The sequence below is a fragment of the Monodon monoceros genome, unplaced genomic scaffold (genome assembly GCF_005190385.1).
Source record: "Monodon monoceros isolate NGI ecotype Baffin Bay Population unplaced genomic scaffold, NGI_Narwhal_1 Super_Scaffold_1, whole genome shotgun sequence".
In the NCBI taxonomy this organism is placed as follows: Eukaryota; Metazoa; Chordata; class Mammalia; order Artiodactyla; family Monodontidae; genus Monodon; species Monodon monoceros.
In genome coordinates this window covers 52465051-52478618 of record NW_021703765.1, presented here as the reverse complement: position 1 = coordinate 52478618, position 13568 = coordinate 52465051, and the positions used below count along the sequence as shown (strand labels likewise).

The following is a 13568-nucleotide window of genomic DNA, read 5'->3' as shown; positions in this document are numbered from 1 at the left end:
AAGACAAAAATATTACCGTGATTTCAGCTGAACCTTTCACAAAGGGAAATTCAAGTGTTCTAACTTTCCCAATAAAGAGTGGGGTGTCATCTTCCTCATTAGAGCCTTTGATGGTAGCCATTACAGTGCCAACCAAATCAATTCCAGTATGATTGTTGTAGTCATCCTTAAAGCAAATAACAAAAAGTAACTAATTAGAAGAAGCAGAAAAAGATTAAACCCAGAGAAGGGCATGGGCAAATCAGAAATATGACCTATTTATAAAGCCCCAAATATTAAATCATTCTGATCCTTCTTACTCCAAACACAAAATTCAGTTCTCAGAGTAAGTGCTCCACAGGCAGGAAATAATCCCAGAAACCATAAAAGAACCATCTAACACAATAGCTTCCATCTAATACAGTGGCTCCCAACTCTATTAAAAGGACTCCCATTTAAAAATTAGCTATGTACTATACCTTCAGCATCTATATGTGATCTAGGGAAGACCAGTTTAAGAACGACTCATGTGTCTAAAACAAGAAAATACACTGAAGGAGTTAAGTACTCCATCAGCCAAACTTTTCATAAAAATGAAGGGCCACTAGTGTGTCTTACATGTTTTTGTTAATATTCTTAGCAGCACTATTGCTGCTTACCCTCTGGGTAACTGGAAGCTTTGAGGAGCTCATTATGATCAGCCATGAGAGCACATCTCTTCAAAATAAATACTTTAACTACTTCCTGCCCCTCAGTAAAACGGACACTGAAGAATCAACTTACTTCACACATTCATAATGCATACATAAAATAGTGGATTAAAGATATATTAGGAAAGGTAGGCAGATTTCTGCATTTTTGAGTAATTTCTACTTAGTATATCTGGATTTTATGTATAATGTTAAACATTCTCTATTTGTATTCAAGTATAAAGATATTGATAAGTATTTCATTCATCTGCACAAAGTTTTCCTATAAACTTAAACTGAATAATCCAGATATGATTCTATAATAACTATCTTGCACCCTAAAACTAGGAATAATTTTTCTTGTTACCCTTTGTAATTTGGAAGTAAATAAACATTACCGTGATACGAAGATATAAATCTTTGACCAAGGTCCTACTGGCAACTGAGCGAACATTTGAAACAGCTGGTGTAGCTGGCTGAATTTCAGGAACTAACTTCACAGGTTGATTAGGTAGAACATCCACTATAATCTAACAAAAGAAGCATTCTGATTAACAATACATTAATGGCTTAGTATTAAAGATGAAGAGAAGAAATAGAGAGCATATACTAAATGAAATGAAAGATTACCTTCTAAAATGTATTTCCATTAAATTCTTAAAACTAATCAACTTGTAAAAATTGAGGATAAAAGGCATATCAGATTAATTTTTGAATGTTTACCATCTAAAAACAAATTTAGAAACACTTAAAAACATATGTAATTTAAAAAAATTTAGTGCAGTAACAATAATGAAGATAATGTATGTTAAACTACCTTAAACTTCATTATCTAGAATCCTAGTACCTGAAATGTTATTAACTGAAACATTTTCATGTACAATTGATAGGAGCCACCTTGCCATGATATAGATTAAAATGTTTACTAACTGAGTCCTCGATATAAAGAGGGATGGAAAAGTAACTTCTGCATCCGGTCAAATTTAATCAACATAATTTAAGTATGTACTATGCTAAAATTCCTGAAGATGGCATTATTTATACCTTTCAACCAATAATTAACCCACTTGTAAACAAAACAACACACTCCTCAACGAAGCAAGAAAATGTGAAGCTAACTAAAGCTAACTGCCATGCATAAAAAGAATAAACAAACCTGCTCACTGTTAAGGATATTTGCTTTATCCATCATAAAACCAAACTGGATACAATATGTCCCCACTTTGTTAGGAATTGCTTTATCCCTAAGTTAAAAAGAAAGAGACAAGATCACTGAAACCTTTTAAATAAAAGGGGAAGAAATTCAAAACATTAACATTTCTTTTCCTTCCACAAAAAGTAAATGAGTAAGAGGAGAGTTACTATTACTACATTCACCTTCATTCACCAAATATTTCCTGCAATATCAGGCTTAATTCCAGATCCCTCTTACCTGGACATTCCATCACAAAACATCTAGAACACAAACTCTGGGTGTGGCAAAAAATGAAAGAATAGGAATACAAAGTTGACAAAGTAAACACAAAAAATGCTGAATTATATATCAACTGAATTTTGCTTCATTTCTACTCAGTTTTATATTGTGAATTTCCTACTACTCAGTTTTATATTGTGAATTTATAGATTATCCAGCTGATCTTTTTTTTTTTTTTTTTTTTTTTGCGGTACATGGGCCTCTCACTCTTGTGGCCTCTCCCGCCGCGGAGCACAGGCTCCGGACGCGCAGGCCCAGCGGCCATGGCTCACAGGCCCAGCTGCTCCGCGGCACGTGGCATCCTCCCGGACCGGGGCACAAACCCATGTCCCCTGCACCGGCAGGCGGACTCTTAACCACTATGCCACCAGGGAAGCCCCCAGCTGATCTTTTTATGTTGCTTTGTTTTCCATTTATATATTCTAAATATATAACTATATATATATATATATATAGAATATATTTATTGTGATTTAATTATCAATAAAGAACTCAGTACCTAGTAAGAGTTAGACTTACTAGACTATTTTGGTCACAAACACAATGAATACATAAACGACAGTCTACGGTATACCTTGTCTGATACGTGCAATGTGGTTCATGACCTCTAAGTTGGCTCTGCCATGTCATTCATATTCTCAAAATATTGGCATAATGTAGTAAACAAAGGCTGTGAACACACATCTGAATTGAAATTCTGCACTATAACATACACACAACCTTGGAGAAAATTATGTAACCTTTCTCTAGGTTGTGTTTTTCTCTGAGGATAATTCCTAATAGAGTTCCAGTAAGAATGAAACAAGACTTCTGCTCCCAAATGGCAGACCAACACTTCTGGATGAAGGTAACCATATTAAAAAAGACATCTGCTTGAAAATGTTTAAGAGATAATAAGCAAAAGTGAAAAAAGTGACTCAGCAGGATACAAGAGAGCACGGAGACCCTGGGAAGTCAGTTTCATATTTAAGGTTGCTTGACTCCTGGGAGAATATCCTAGGAGTAGAGGTGGACCTAAGGTAGACAGTCTCCCAAAGGAAAAGCAACTGAGCTTAGAATTATCTCAATCTCTGAAAATGGACCAAAATGATAATAGACTGCTAGTGTCTATCCCAGACAACAGACAGAAGCAAATGTAAACTCCATCTAGAGAAAGAGAATATCTTAGACTTCAAATTATTTCTATAAATATGCATAAATAAAAAGTATGGTAAAATAAAATAAATAGATACATGAAGAGGCAAGAGAATCAGAATGAAAGCCAACAGAAACAAGAGACAATCAAAACAGACCAAAACAAACTCCAGACAGATTTCAATAAACTCTGATTACTGCTCAAGGTAATAAAAGACAAGACTGAAAATTCCAACAGAGAACTGGACCTTTAAAAAAAAACTAAAAATACCAAACAGAAATTGATAATTCAAAGATGAATTTAATAGCAATTAGATACCACTGAACAGAGAGAGATTAGTTAATTGAAGGTAGCTGAGAAGAAAGTATCTAGAATGAAGAAAGACAAAAATATGGCAAATAGAGAAAAGAGGGTGAGAGAGAATACTATAAGGACTAAGTGCATGTAAATAAGAGTGTAAGGAGGAGAAGAGGGAAAGAATGAGGCAGAAGCAGTATTTGATGAAATAATGGCTGACAATTTAAAAAAACTGAACAAAGACCACAAAATCAAAGTCTATGAAAACCAAACAGGATAACTTTAAAAAAATCCAAACATAGGCACATCACAGTAAAACTGCTGAAAACAAAATTCAAAGCAACCAAAAAGGAGGGTAAATGATAACTTCAAAAACAGTTAAGACTGATCGTTAACTTCTAAACAGAAATGATGGGACAGTGAAGGATGGCTTGAAAGTACTGCAAGAAAGAAATGGCCAACCTAGAAAATCATGTCCAGAAAAATAGCTTTCAAGCATGAAGATGGAATATATTTTTAGGTAAAAATTAGATAATTTGTCACCAGCAGCTGTGCACTCGAAAATATTAAAGGAACTTCCTCAGATGAAAAATGATCCCAGATGGAAGCCCTGAGTTGAAGATTAACAGAAAGGATAAATGAATTAAAGTCTAAATGAACACTGATTATATAAAATAATAATGCCATGAAAGATTTAATATACACAACAAAGGCATGTTAAGTTGGGAGAGAGAAAATGGAACTTAAGTGTTCTAAGATTCATGCACTGACCAAAAAGAGGGTACAAAATGTAAATTGCCATTTAGACACTGATATGTCAGCTATGCATGTTGTAATCCCTAAATTAATTAATTTAAAAAATAAACAGAATCACTTAGAAAATTGTAAAAAAATAACTACCAAGTTAATGAGGAAAAGAAAATGAAAATAAAAACAAATTTTTTTTTAAAAAAGAAAGGAACAAAGAATAGTTGGATCAATAAAAAACAGTAAGATATAGACTCAAAAAGCAAGCACTGGATCGTTCTCAATGGTGAAAAACTGAAACCATTTCCAATAAGATCAGGAACAAGACAAGGTTGCCCACTCTCACCACTATTATTCAACATAGTTTAGGAAGTTTTAGCCACAGCAATCAGAGAAGAAAAAGAAATAAAAGGAATCCATATCGGAAAAGAAGAAGTAAAACTGTCACTATTTGCAGATGACATGATACTATACATAGAGAATCCTAAAGATGATACCAGAGAACTACTAGAGCTAATCAATGAAGTTGGTAAAGTAGCAGGATACAAAATTAATGCACAGAAATCTCTTGCATTCCTACACACTAATGATGAAAAATCTGAAAGAGAAATTAAGGAAACGATCTAGCTTAAGGAACTAAAAAGGGTTGTTTATAGATGTTGATTTCAATGTTATTTATAATAATGAAAATGGAAATAATCTAATTAGCCCAAAATATGTGAATAGGTAAGTAAATTATGCTGTATTTTCAAAATAAAATAATCTCTCTATAAAAAAAAAAAAAGCAAGCATTGGACTTCCCTGGTGGTGTAGTGGTTAAGAATCCGCCTGCCAATGCAGGGGACACGGGTTCGATCCTTGGTCCGGGAAGATCCCACGTGCCACGGAGCAACTAAGCCTGTGTGCCACAACTACTGAGCCTGTGCTCTAGAGCCCATAAACCACAACTACTGAGCCCGCGTGCCACAACTACTGAAGCCCACAGGCCTAGAGCCCATACTCCACAAGAGAAGTCACCGCGATGAGAAGCCCACGCCCCGTGACGAAGAGTAGCCCCTGCAAGCCGCAACTAGAGAAAGCCTGCACATGGCAACGAAGACCCCCAAAAATAAATTAACTAATTTTAAAAAAAGGCAAGCATTTCTGAAATACGTAATAGCTAAACTTTTTAATTAAAAATTATCATTATTATTATTTTTTGGCTGCATTGGGTCTTTGTTGCTGCACGCAGGCTTTATCAATAGAGAGAAAACTTAAAAGGAAACCAAAAACAAATTCTGCAGCTGAAAAGTACAGTAACTGAAGTGAAAATTTCACTACAGGTATTCAAAGGCAGATTTGAGAAGGTAGAAGAATTAGCAAACTTGAAGATAAGACAGTGGAAATGAGAGTCTGAGGAACAGAAAGAAAAATGATTGAAGGAAAGTGAACAGAGCCTAAGGGACCTGAGATGCTATCAAGTGGACCAACATACACATTGTGGGAGTTCAAGGAGAAAAGAGGGAAAGGGGGGCAGAGACCATGTTTGAAGAATGGCTGGAAACTTCCCTAGTTTGATGAAAGACATGAATATAAGTATCCAAGATGCTCAAGGAATTCCAAGTAAGATAAACTCAGAGACCCACACCAAGACACATTATTACAAACTTTCAAAGGACAAAGAAAAAGAGAATATTAAGAGCAGCGAGAGAAGAGCAAATCATTACATACAAGGGATCCTCAATAAGATGATGGGATTTCTCATCAGTAAGTTTGGAAGCCAGAGGCAGTGGGCCAATGTTTTCAAAGTGCTAAAAGAAAGAAACTGTCAACCAAGAATCCTACATCCAGCAACTGTTTCTCAAAAGTGAGGGAGAAATTAAGACATTCTCATATAGGAATTCCCTGCAGTCCAGTGGCTAGGACTCTGCACCTCCACTGCAGGGGGCACGGGTTCAATCCCTGGTCAGGGAACTAATAAGATCCTGCATGCCACACAGTGCAGCGACATTCTCAGATAAACAAAAGCTAAGGGAGTTCATTACCACTACACCTGGCCCGGAAGAAATGTTCACGGGAGTCCTACAAGGTAAAATGAAAGAACAATAGACAGTAACTTGAAGCCACATGGAAAAATAAATACCTCAACAAAGGTAAATACACAGGTAATTGTAAATGCTGGTATTATTGTAACAATGATTTATATCTATACTTGTACCTTTTGCTTTCTATATGGCTTAATAAACTATACACTTAAAGAAATAAAACAAAGCAATTATTAGTCTAAAAGGAAAGAAACATTTTTAATAAATAAAAGAAACCTTAGACACCATCTCTCCAAAACCATTTTCAGATTTCAAAGTACAGGTCCAGACTAAAGAAGCAACACTCAAAGTCACATAGTTAAACAATAAAAACCTAGTTCAGCTTTTTTACTTCATAAGATCTTAAGTTTAGAATTACAGAAATGTCCTATATAATAAAATATAAAGTGCTCTGACAACAGAATTCTTCTGATGTTTTTGATGGTTTTGAAAACAAATATATCTATCACAACAATCTTTCCCCAAACCGTTTCACAAAGTTTGCAAACAAAATATTTTCTCAAAAAACTTCCTGACCAAAAATTAAGAAAATAACATTTTCTATTCAATCATAAATTATTTCTCCCTAGCTGAGCAGGCAAATGTTGCCAAGGCTGATTAACTTCATAACAAAATATGCATTAAAATATGAAACAATTTGAGAAATACCTGAAGTAGAAGCAGCCATCTTCCTTGTCATTATCCTTTATTTTATTACAACTAAATATTTCTGCCTAGAAGGAAAAGTAGGGAAGAAGGGGGAGAGGGAGAAATCACAAACATTAAACACAGTGTATTTACGATAAAAATTTCTTTTTCCTTTCACCAAGTGTGAACCCAGATCACATCTGGATTGATACACACAAACACACCCTACATGTATGTATATTTACCATGCATGTATGACACAAAAGTGAGATTAGTCACAATGGAAAGATATACCATTAATAATTAAAGGGCACAAAACAGATCTTAAAGGTAGTGACATAATTTTAAGGTAATAGCAGCTTGATGGGACTGATGGTATAAATTAAGGAAGCTAGTTTCCTAAACAGATGACTAAACTGAACCATAAATCCTGAAAGATGTCATTAAATCAGGACCCCTGATATGGCTTGGTTCAGTTTCCAATTTGAGATTTATTTTAGATTGGCACTGTCTGGTATGGTAGCCAATAACTACATGTGACTACTGAGCACTTGAAATGTGACTGGTCCAAATTGAGGTGTTGTAAGCATAAAATACAAACCAAATTTCAAAGATTTGGAAAGATACAAGAATGTAAAATGTCATAATTAAATTTTAAAATATTGAGTTCATGGTGAAATGGTAACTTTTTGTATATTAGTTGAAAACTATATTAAAATTAATTTTACTTACTTCTTTTTATTTTTTAATGTGGCTACTAGCAGAATTCAGAATTTGAGTATCACGTGTGGCTGGTATTATATTTCTATTGGACTGTACGGCTTTGGACTCTCAAACTGTTCTCTCCACTCTACCCCCTTCTTTAATTTACTCTGTAGTCTATCAATCACATCTCCTTCTCTCACTTTCTGTATTATCTCTTAGTGATATTTAGTTTTTTGCCTTGTGCTACTGTTCTTTAGACTTAATTCTGAAACATACTCTGATGCATCTTTTAAAAATCCTAAGTGATGGAATGGGTTACTTTCTAGTTCTCCAGGATATACACACTGCATTTTTATATTAAATTACATTTAATTTTATGTTAAATGTAAGAGCTACTTTTAATTTCTAAAATGCTTTCTATGACTCACATTTGCTGGTGGTCGGTTCCCACTGTTTGACAGTTTCCACATTTTCATGGAAATACGTGCTGGATTAATATTTTTAATGATACTGTCATCTTCAGAAATAACAGTAATCATAAAATCTGTAATGATGAACATTAAAAAATTATTTTCTTTCTAGTTCAATTAGTGGATTTGGCTAAATAACTGTATGTCTTAAAGCATACATCTTGTTTAAGTGTTAATAATAAAGTTCTAATGAAGAAATAAAACTATTCTTTAATTAGTCTTCCCCAACAATTTGTCTACAGAACTTAATCATAACAGGTAACTCTCCAGTGCTAAATCTCCCACAGAAATCTAATAAATACATCTTTGCTATTAATAATCCTTTGTCTTATTCTCACAGTCTGCCAAGCAAGACCAAAAAGGTTAGACTGTGTTATTTGTAGCACAAGGAACTATATTCAATATCCTGTGATACTATTGGGCATATACCCTGAGAAAACCATAATTCAAAAAGAGACAGGTACCACAATGTTCATTGCAGCAGTATTTACAATAGCCAGGACATGGAAGCAACCCAAGTGTCCATCAACAGATGAACGGATAAAGAAGATATGGCACACATATACAATGGAATATTACTCAGCCATAAAAAGAAACAGAATTGAGTTATTTGTAGTGAGGTAGATGGACCTAGAGTCTGTCATACAGAGTGAAGTAAGTCAGAAAAACAAATACTATATGCTAACACATATGTATGGAATCTAAAAAAAAGAAAAAAAATGGTTCTGCTGAACCTAGGGGCAGGACAGGCATAAAGACGCAGACACAGAGAATGAACTTGAGGACACGGGGAGGGGGAAGGGTAAGCTGGGATGAAGTGAGAGAGTAGCACTGACATATATACACTACCAAGTGTAAAACAGATAGCTAGTGGGAAGCAGCTGCATAGCACAGGGAGGTCAGCTCTGTGCTTTGTGACCACCTAGAGGGGTGGGATAGCGAGAGTGGGAGGGAAGCACAAGAGGGAGGGGATATGGGGATATATGTATACGTATAGCTGATTCACTTTGTTATACAGCAGAAACTAACACAACATTGTAAAGCAATTATACTCCAATAAAGACATTAAAAAAATACATCCTGTGATAAACCATCATGGAAAAGAACATGAAAAAGAATGTATTTATATGTATAACTGAGTCACTCTGCTGTACAGCAGTAATTATCACAACATTGTAATTCAACTATACTTCAATAAAAAATTTAAAAAAAAAAAGGTTAGACTACAGATACTCAGCAATCTAGAATAGGCCAAATGGTTACAAATCTATATGCTTTATGTAGTCTGAGAATACAATGTTTACTTTCTTTTATGATTTTCAATAGCATACAGTAGCTAAACTATTATTACTTGTAATAGTTCCTTATATTTATCACCTGTAATATTCTCTTGTCACCTATTACAGTTTTTAATCACAGGAAATAGGTCTTATCTCCCCTAACAGATTTCAAAGGCTATAATTATTTAAAATTATTGTTAATATTTCAATCTAAATATTTCTGGTCTGCTTCTTTCACTGCTTGTAACTATGAACAGGAATTCATCCTCTCAAGAAAACCAAAGTCTTCAAGAAAATTACCTATACAAAGCAAATACAATTTCCTATTGACTTGGCTCCTGCCATATTACACTGAAATCATTTGCTTACTTGACTGTCTCCTACATTAGACTGAACTCATTGAAAACTGTCTTGTTCATTACCGGAATTAGGAGTCTAGCATAGAGGATGGACATAGCAGGTGTTCAGTAAATGTTTGTTGTTATGAAATATCTTTAATCATAAATTATGGTGTGATGCATTTCCATCCAAATTAAGTTGGACAGTCCTGGTTCTGTCTGGTTTAACAGTGCAACGTATTTAGTAGAACATACCCCCACAGTTTTGCCATTTAGCAGTTCATACTTCTTTTGCAGAATCTCACAATTCAGCGAATGAACAAACACAAACTGGTTATCTTAAGCTATCAGTTTATACATGAACTTTTAGTTCATTCTTGACCACTAAAGGAATGTAGGATATAGGGGAGAGGGAAGACATAGCTAAGTCAAATGTACTTTCTTATTTGAAAAGCCACAACATGCTTGCTTTTTTATCATGCTGAACACCCAGGATAAATAATTTATTCCATTAATGTAAGAAGCAAATTAATACTACAAATTTATTTTAAAACTGTGAATTACTCACCAGTGAAAATACCCCCTGCTAAAAAGGAAGCATCTTTGTCATATTTAACATTGAGACGAATGGGTTTTTCAGGGTCTGGAAGAATCATTAACTTAATTATAGGTCCTTCTATGGTATTCTTGTTATAAATGGCTTTAACCTGCATAATATGTTCTCCTCTAAAAAGAAAAAAGGGGAAGGGGGGAAGGGGGTTCAAACTTCATTAGTTATAACTAAAAATTCTGAGACAATTTATACAAAGTTTAACTCATTTAGGAAGCCTCTCTACTCCTGTTCCATTCCAACTCCTGACTATCACTAAATAGAAGGCTAGTTACTACTCTTAACTTAATCAAGTAATAACAAAAATCAATCTCTATAATACCAATAACTATCAAACTTTCAGTTCTTACCTAGGGGCATAAACACTGAACACTCCCAAATTAGCCCTGCCCCTTTCATCGGTTTTATGCTGTTGGTTTGAAGGAGTGAGCTAAAAACAAAACAAAACGGTTAATTAGAAAATTCTAGGAATCAAATTCTTTTCCTCTATTACTATTTAAAAAGCTACATTTGCACACAGTCTAAAATCTAAAATTGTCTAATTTGAACTAGTTGAAATGATATAATACGTAATCACATAATCCAAAGGATAATAATCACTCACACTCAAACTAGAATTTTGTGTATTTCAATTATTAAGTTGCAGAATTCAATGTTCAGTTTCAATAACGCTGATATATCAAGTGAAGTTTGGTCACACAAACACTGAAGGTATATTCCAAAACCGGGGGGTTGTGAGAGTCGGCGCAGGAAAAATAAACATAAATACACATACATAATTTCAAGTCAAGGCATAATACCATGTCCATCGTTAGTTACTTCATCTTTCTCTTAATATTTACTCAGATGTGCTTCTTAAATCTTTGTTGCAATACTACTTTTGCATTGATAACCAAGCTTTTACTTTTAAGTGATTAAGAATCAGTGGCCACATTTCCTATTCATTGGTTAGAAGAGTCTTTTAGTCTTTTGCAGATGCTTCTCCAAAAAACTAGGATCATACTCTTATTACCAGTAGGAAATAATCACTATTTAACTCTCTTGGAAGCAAACATTAAGAACAAAAGTAAATGTGAAGACTGTAGAAGCAGGAAAATCAGACTCTCTCCTAAATCCTAATACCAAATTTCTGTTTAACGGAACCTGAAGATTAGGTAATTATGGTACATGCAGACAAAAAAAAAACAAACAAAAGCAATAGTTGGTGAGACAAAAGTGAGAAAGAGTAATTGAACTGCTAGAATAAAACCCTATATTTGTACCTGTCTCATTTACCCTCCAATCCATCTTCTCTCAACCTATCTCAAAGTCTTTCTTCCATCTGGGTCCTAAATCTTTGTTGCTAAGCCAGAGAAGTCAGTCTTCTATTTCAGGCTATATAGCAGCAATACTGTAGTCTTTTTTGACAGGCTAAGACCTCTGACCCTTTTCACTTTACTTCGAAAATAAGTTCATGTGGATCACAAGTCATTCTTGGCACTTTAATCTCCTGTATAGCTTTTATTTATTTATTTTCGTTTATTGTCTTTTGGCCACACACATGGCATGCAAGATCTTAGTTCACCAACGAGGGATTGAACCTGTGCCCCCTGCAGTGGAAGCATGTAGTCCCAACCACTGGACTGCCAGGGAATTCCCTCCTGTATAGCTTTTAAGATAAACTTGTTGAGTCCTACAAAATCCCCACTGGGATTCTTAATGAACTAATAGATTAATTTCAAGTGAACTGTGTATTTACATAATACCAACTTTTTGCATCCACTAAAATTATAAAATTCGTGGAGGGATACTCAAGCCTGGCTAAATATAACTCCAAGAACTCGCTTCTGTGTTGCCTGGCAACAACCTGGCTGGGACAAATGAATTCCCTTAAACCAACAGGAGAGACTTGTGAAAATATAACTTTGCAAGGGACTGGCAGCTTCTTCCCTTACCCCTTGCAGGAGGGCATAAACTTTGTGCCAGGCATCCAAAGTCCCCCCTACATCCTGGTTACCCCAATACTAATGTAAACACTTGGTACCTAATCTTGGACTCCCGGTATCCAAGCACTATGTCTGTGCCCAAACATTACGAGGCCATGTTCATGCTTGCCGAATTCCCTAGAACACAAGCCAGTATAGGTCTAACAGCTATGCCCAGGCCCTGGTAGCTCTCCAAAAGGTAGGTGGAGTATAGCTACTCGCATGACTCTTTTCCTTCACCCTTAGGGCTTGTAAGTTTCCCCAATAATACCGTTTCATAACCCATACTGCAGGTCATTGTATCTGCCATCATTCACCTTTGTCAGCATTATCTATTCTTAATCTGAGATCCAAATATTATTAATATTGTGTAATAAACACTCAGACATAACTGCAGAATGTTGCTCCTTGTTACACTGTTTGCAAGATATAAACTATACTTCCTCAACCTATTAAAAATTTTAGGTTAACTTAAACTAAGCAATAATGAAGATTATATAAGACTATTTTTTTTTTAAAAAAAGAAATGTGACACCTAAAGACATAATCCTGAGGATGAAAGCCAGAATTTTAAGTAAGTGAAAATATTTAAGAATGTTTAAAACTTACCTTTAAATTGTTAGCTTTTATAAGGCTTATTTTAACCTGTGGCACAAGTGCTGGATTATCCCACTGATCACAAAGTTGAACAATGAGAGGATTCTGTAATTCTCTTCCGTTAATCACTGGAATGGACTAAAACAGATATAATAATTTTAAGAAGCACTAAAACATATATGCCAAACAATATGATTACTATTTAAGTGAAACAATCACTTAATGTATCTGTTTCATTCACAAATAGCTCCTTTCATCGATTAAAATAAACTTCTGAAATTCAATTATGTTGTCACAAATGATCCTCTTCTTATAGAAATGATTGAAAATTTGATAAACGGGAAAATATCATTTGACATTACTGGCTTCTAGAGCCAGTCAAGAATTCTAAAAATTACATATTAGAAGGACTTCCTTGGAAACAGAAGCTTATCTTAGGTTCTCATCTTTAGCACTGTCATCTCCAGTTTAACTCCTCCATCAATTGTCAGCACTCTGCCAGTCTACACGAAGCAATAATGCACAGCTTTCCAGCTCTTGGTTAAACAGAACTAGTCACTGATAATCTACAC

At 34.7% G+C, this 13568-nt stretch overlaps 1 protein-coding gene across 3 annotated transcripts in view; it reads right to left on the bottom strand.

Moving 5' to 3' along the window:
• The window catches only part of SMCHD1 (structural maintenance of chromosomes flexible hinge domain containing 1), a 131897-nt gene that overhangs the window by 38889 nt on the left and 79440 nt on the right, over positions 1–13568 (bottom strand). For all 3 annotated transcript variants that reach the window (XM_029218705.1, XM_029218715.1, XM_029218698.1), the window contains exons 30-37: positions 13009–13134; positions 10786–10865; positions 10394–10551; positions 8166–8281; positions 7054–7118; positions 1825–1912; positions 1067–1198; positions 17–166 (exon numbers count right to left, since the gene is read on the bottom strand). In XM_029218705.1, coding sequence (XP_029074538.1) covers positions 17–166; positions 1067–1198; positions 1825–1912; positions 7054–7118; positions 8166–8281; positions 10394–10551; positions 10786–10865; positions 13009–13134 — 915 coding nt within the window. The remainder of the gene's footprint in view (positions 1–16; positions 167–1066; positions 1199–1824; positions 1913–7053; positions 7119–8165; positions 8282–10393; positions 10552–10785; positions 10866–13008; positions 13135–13568) is intronic.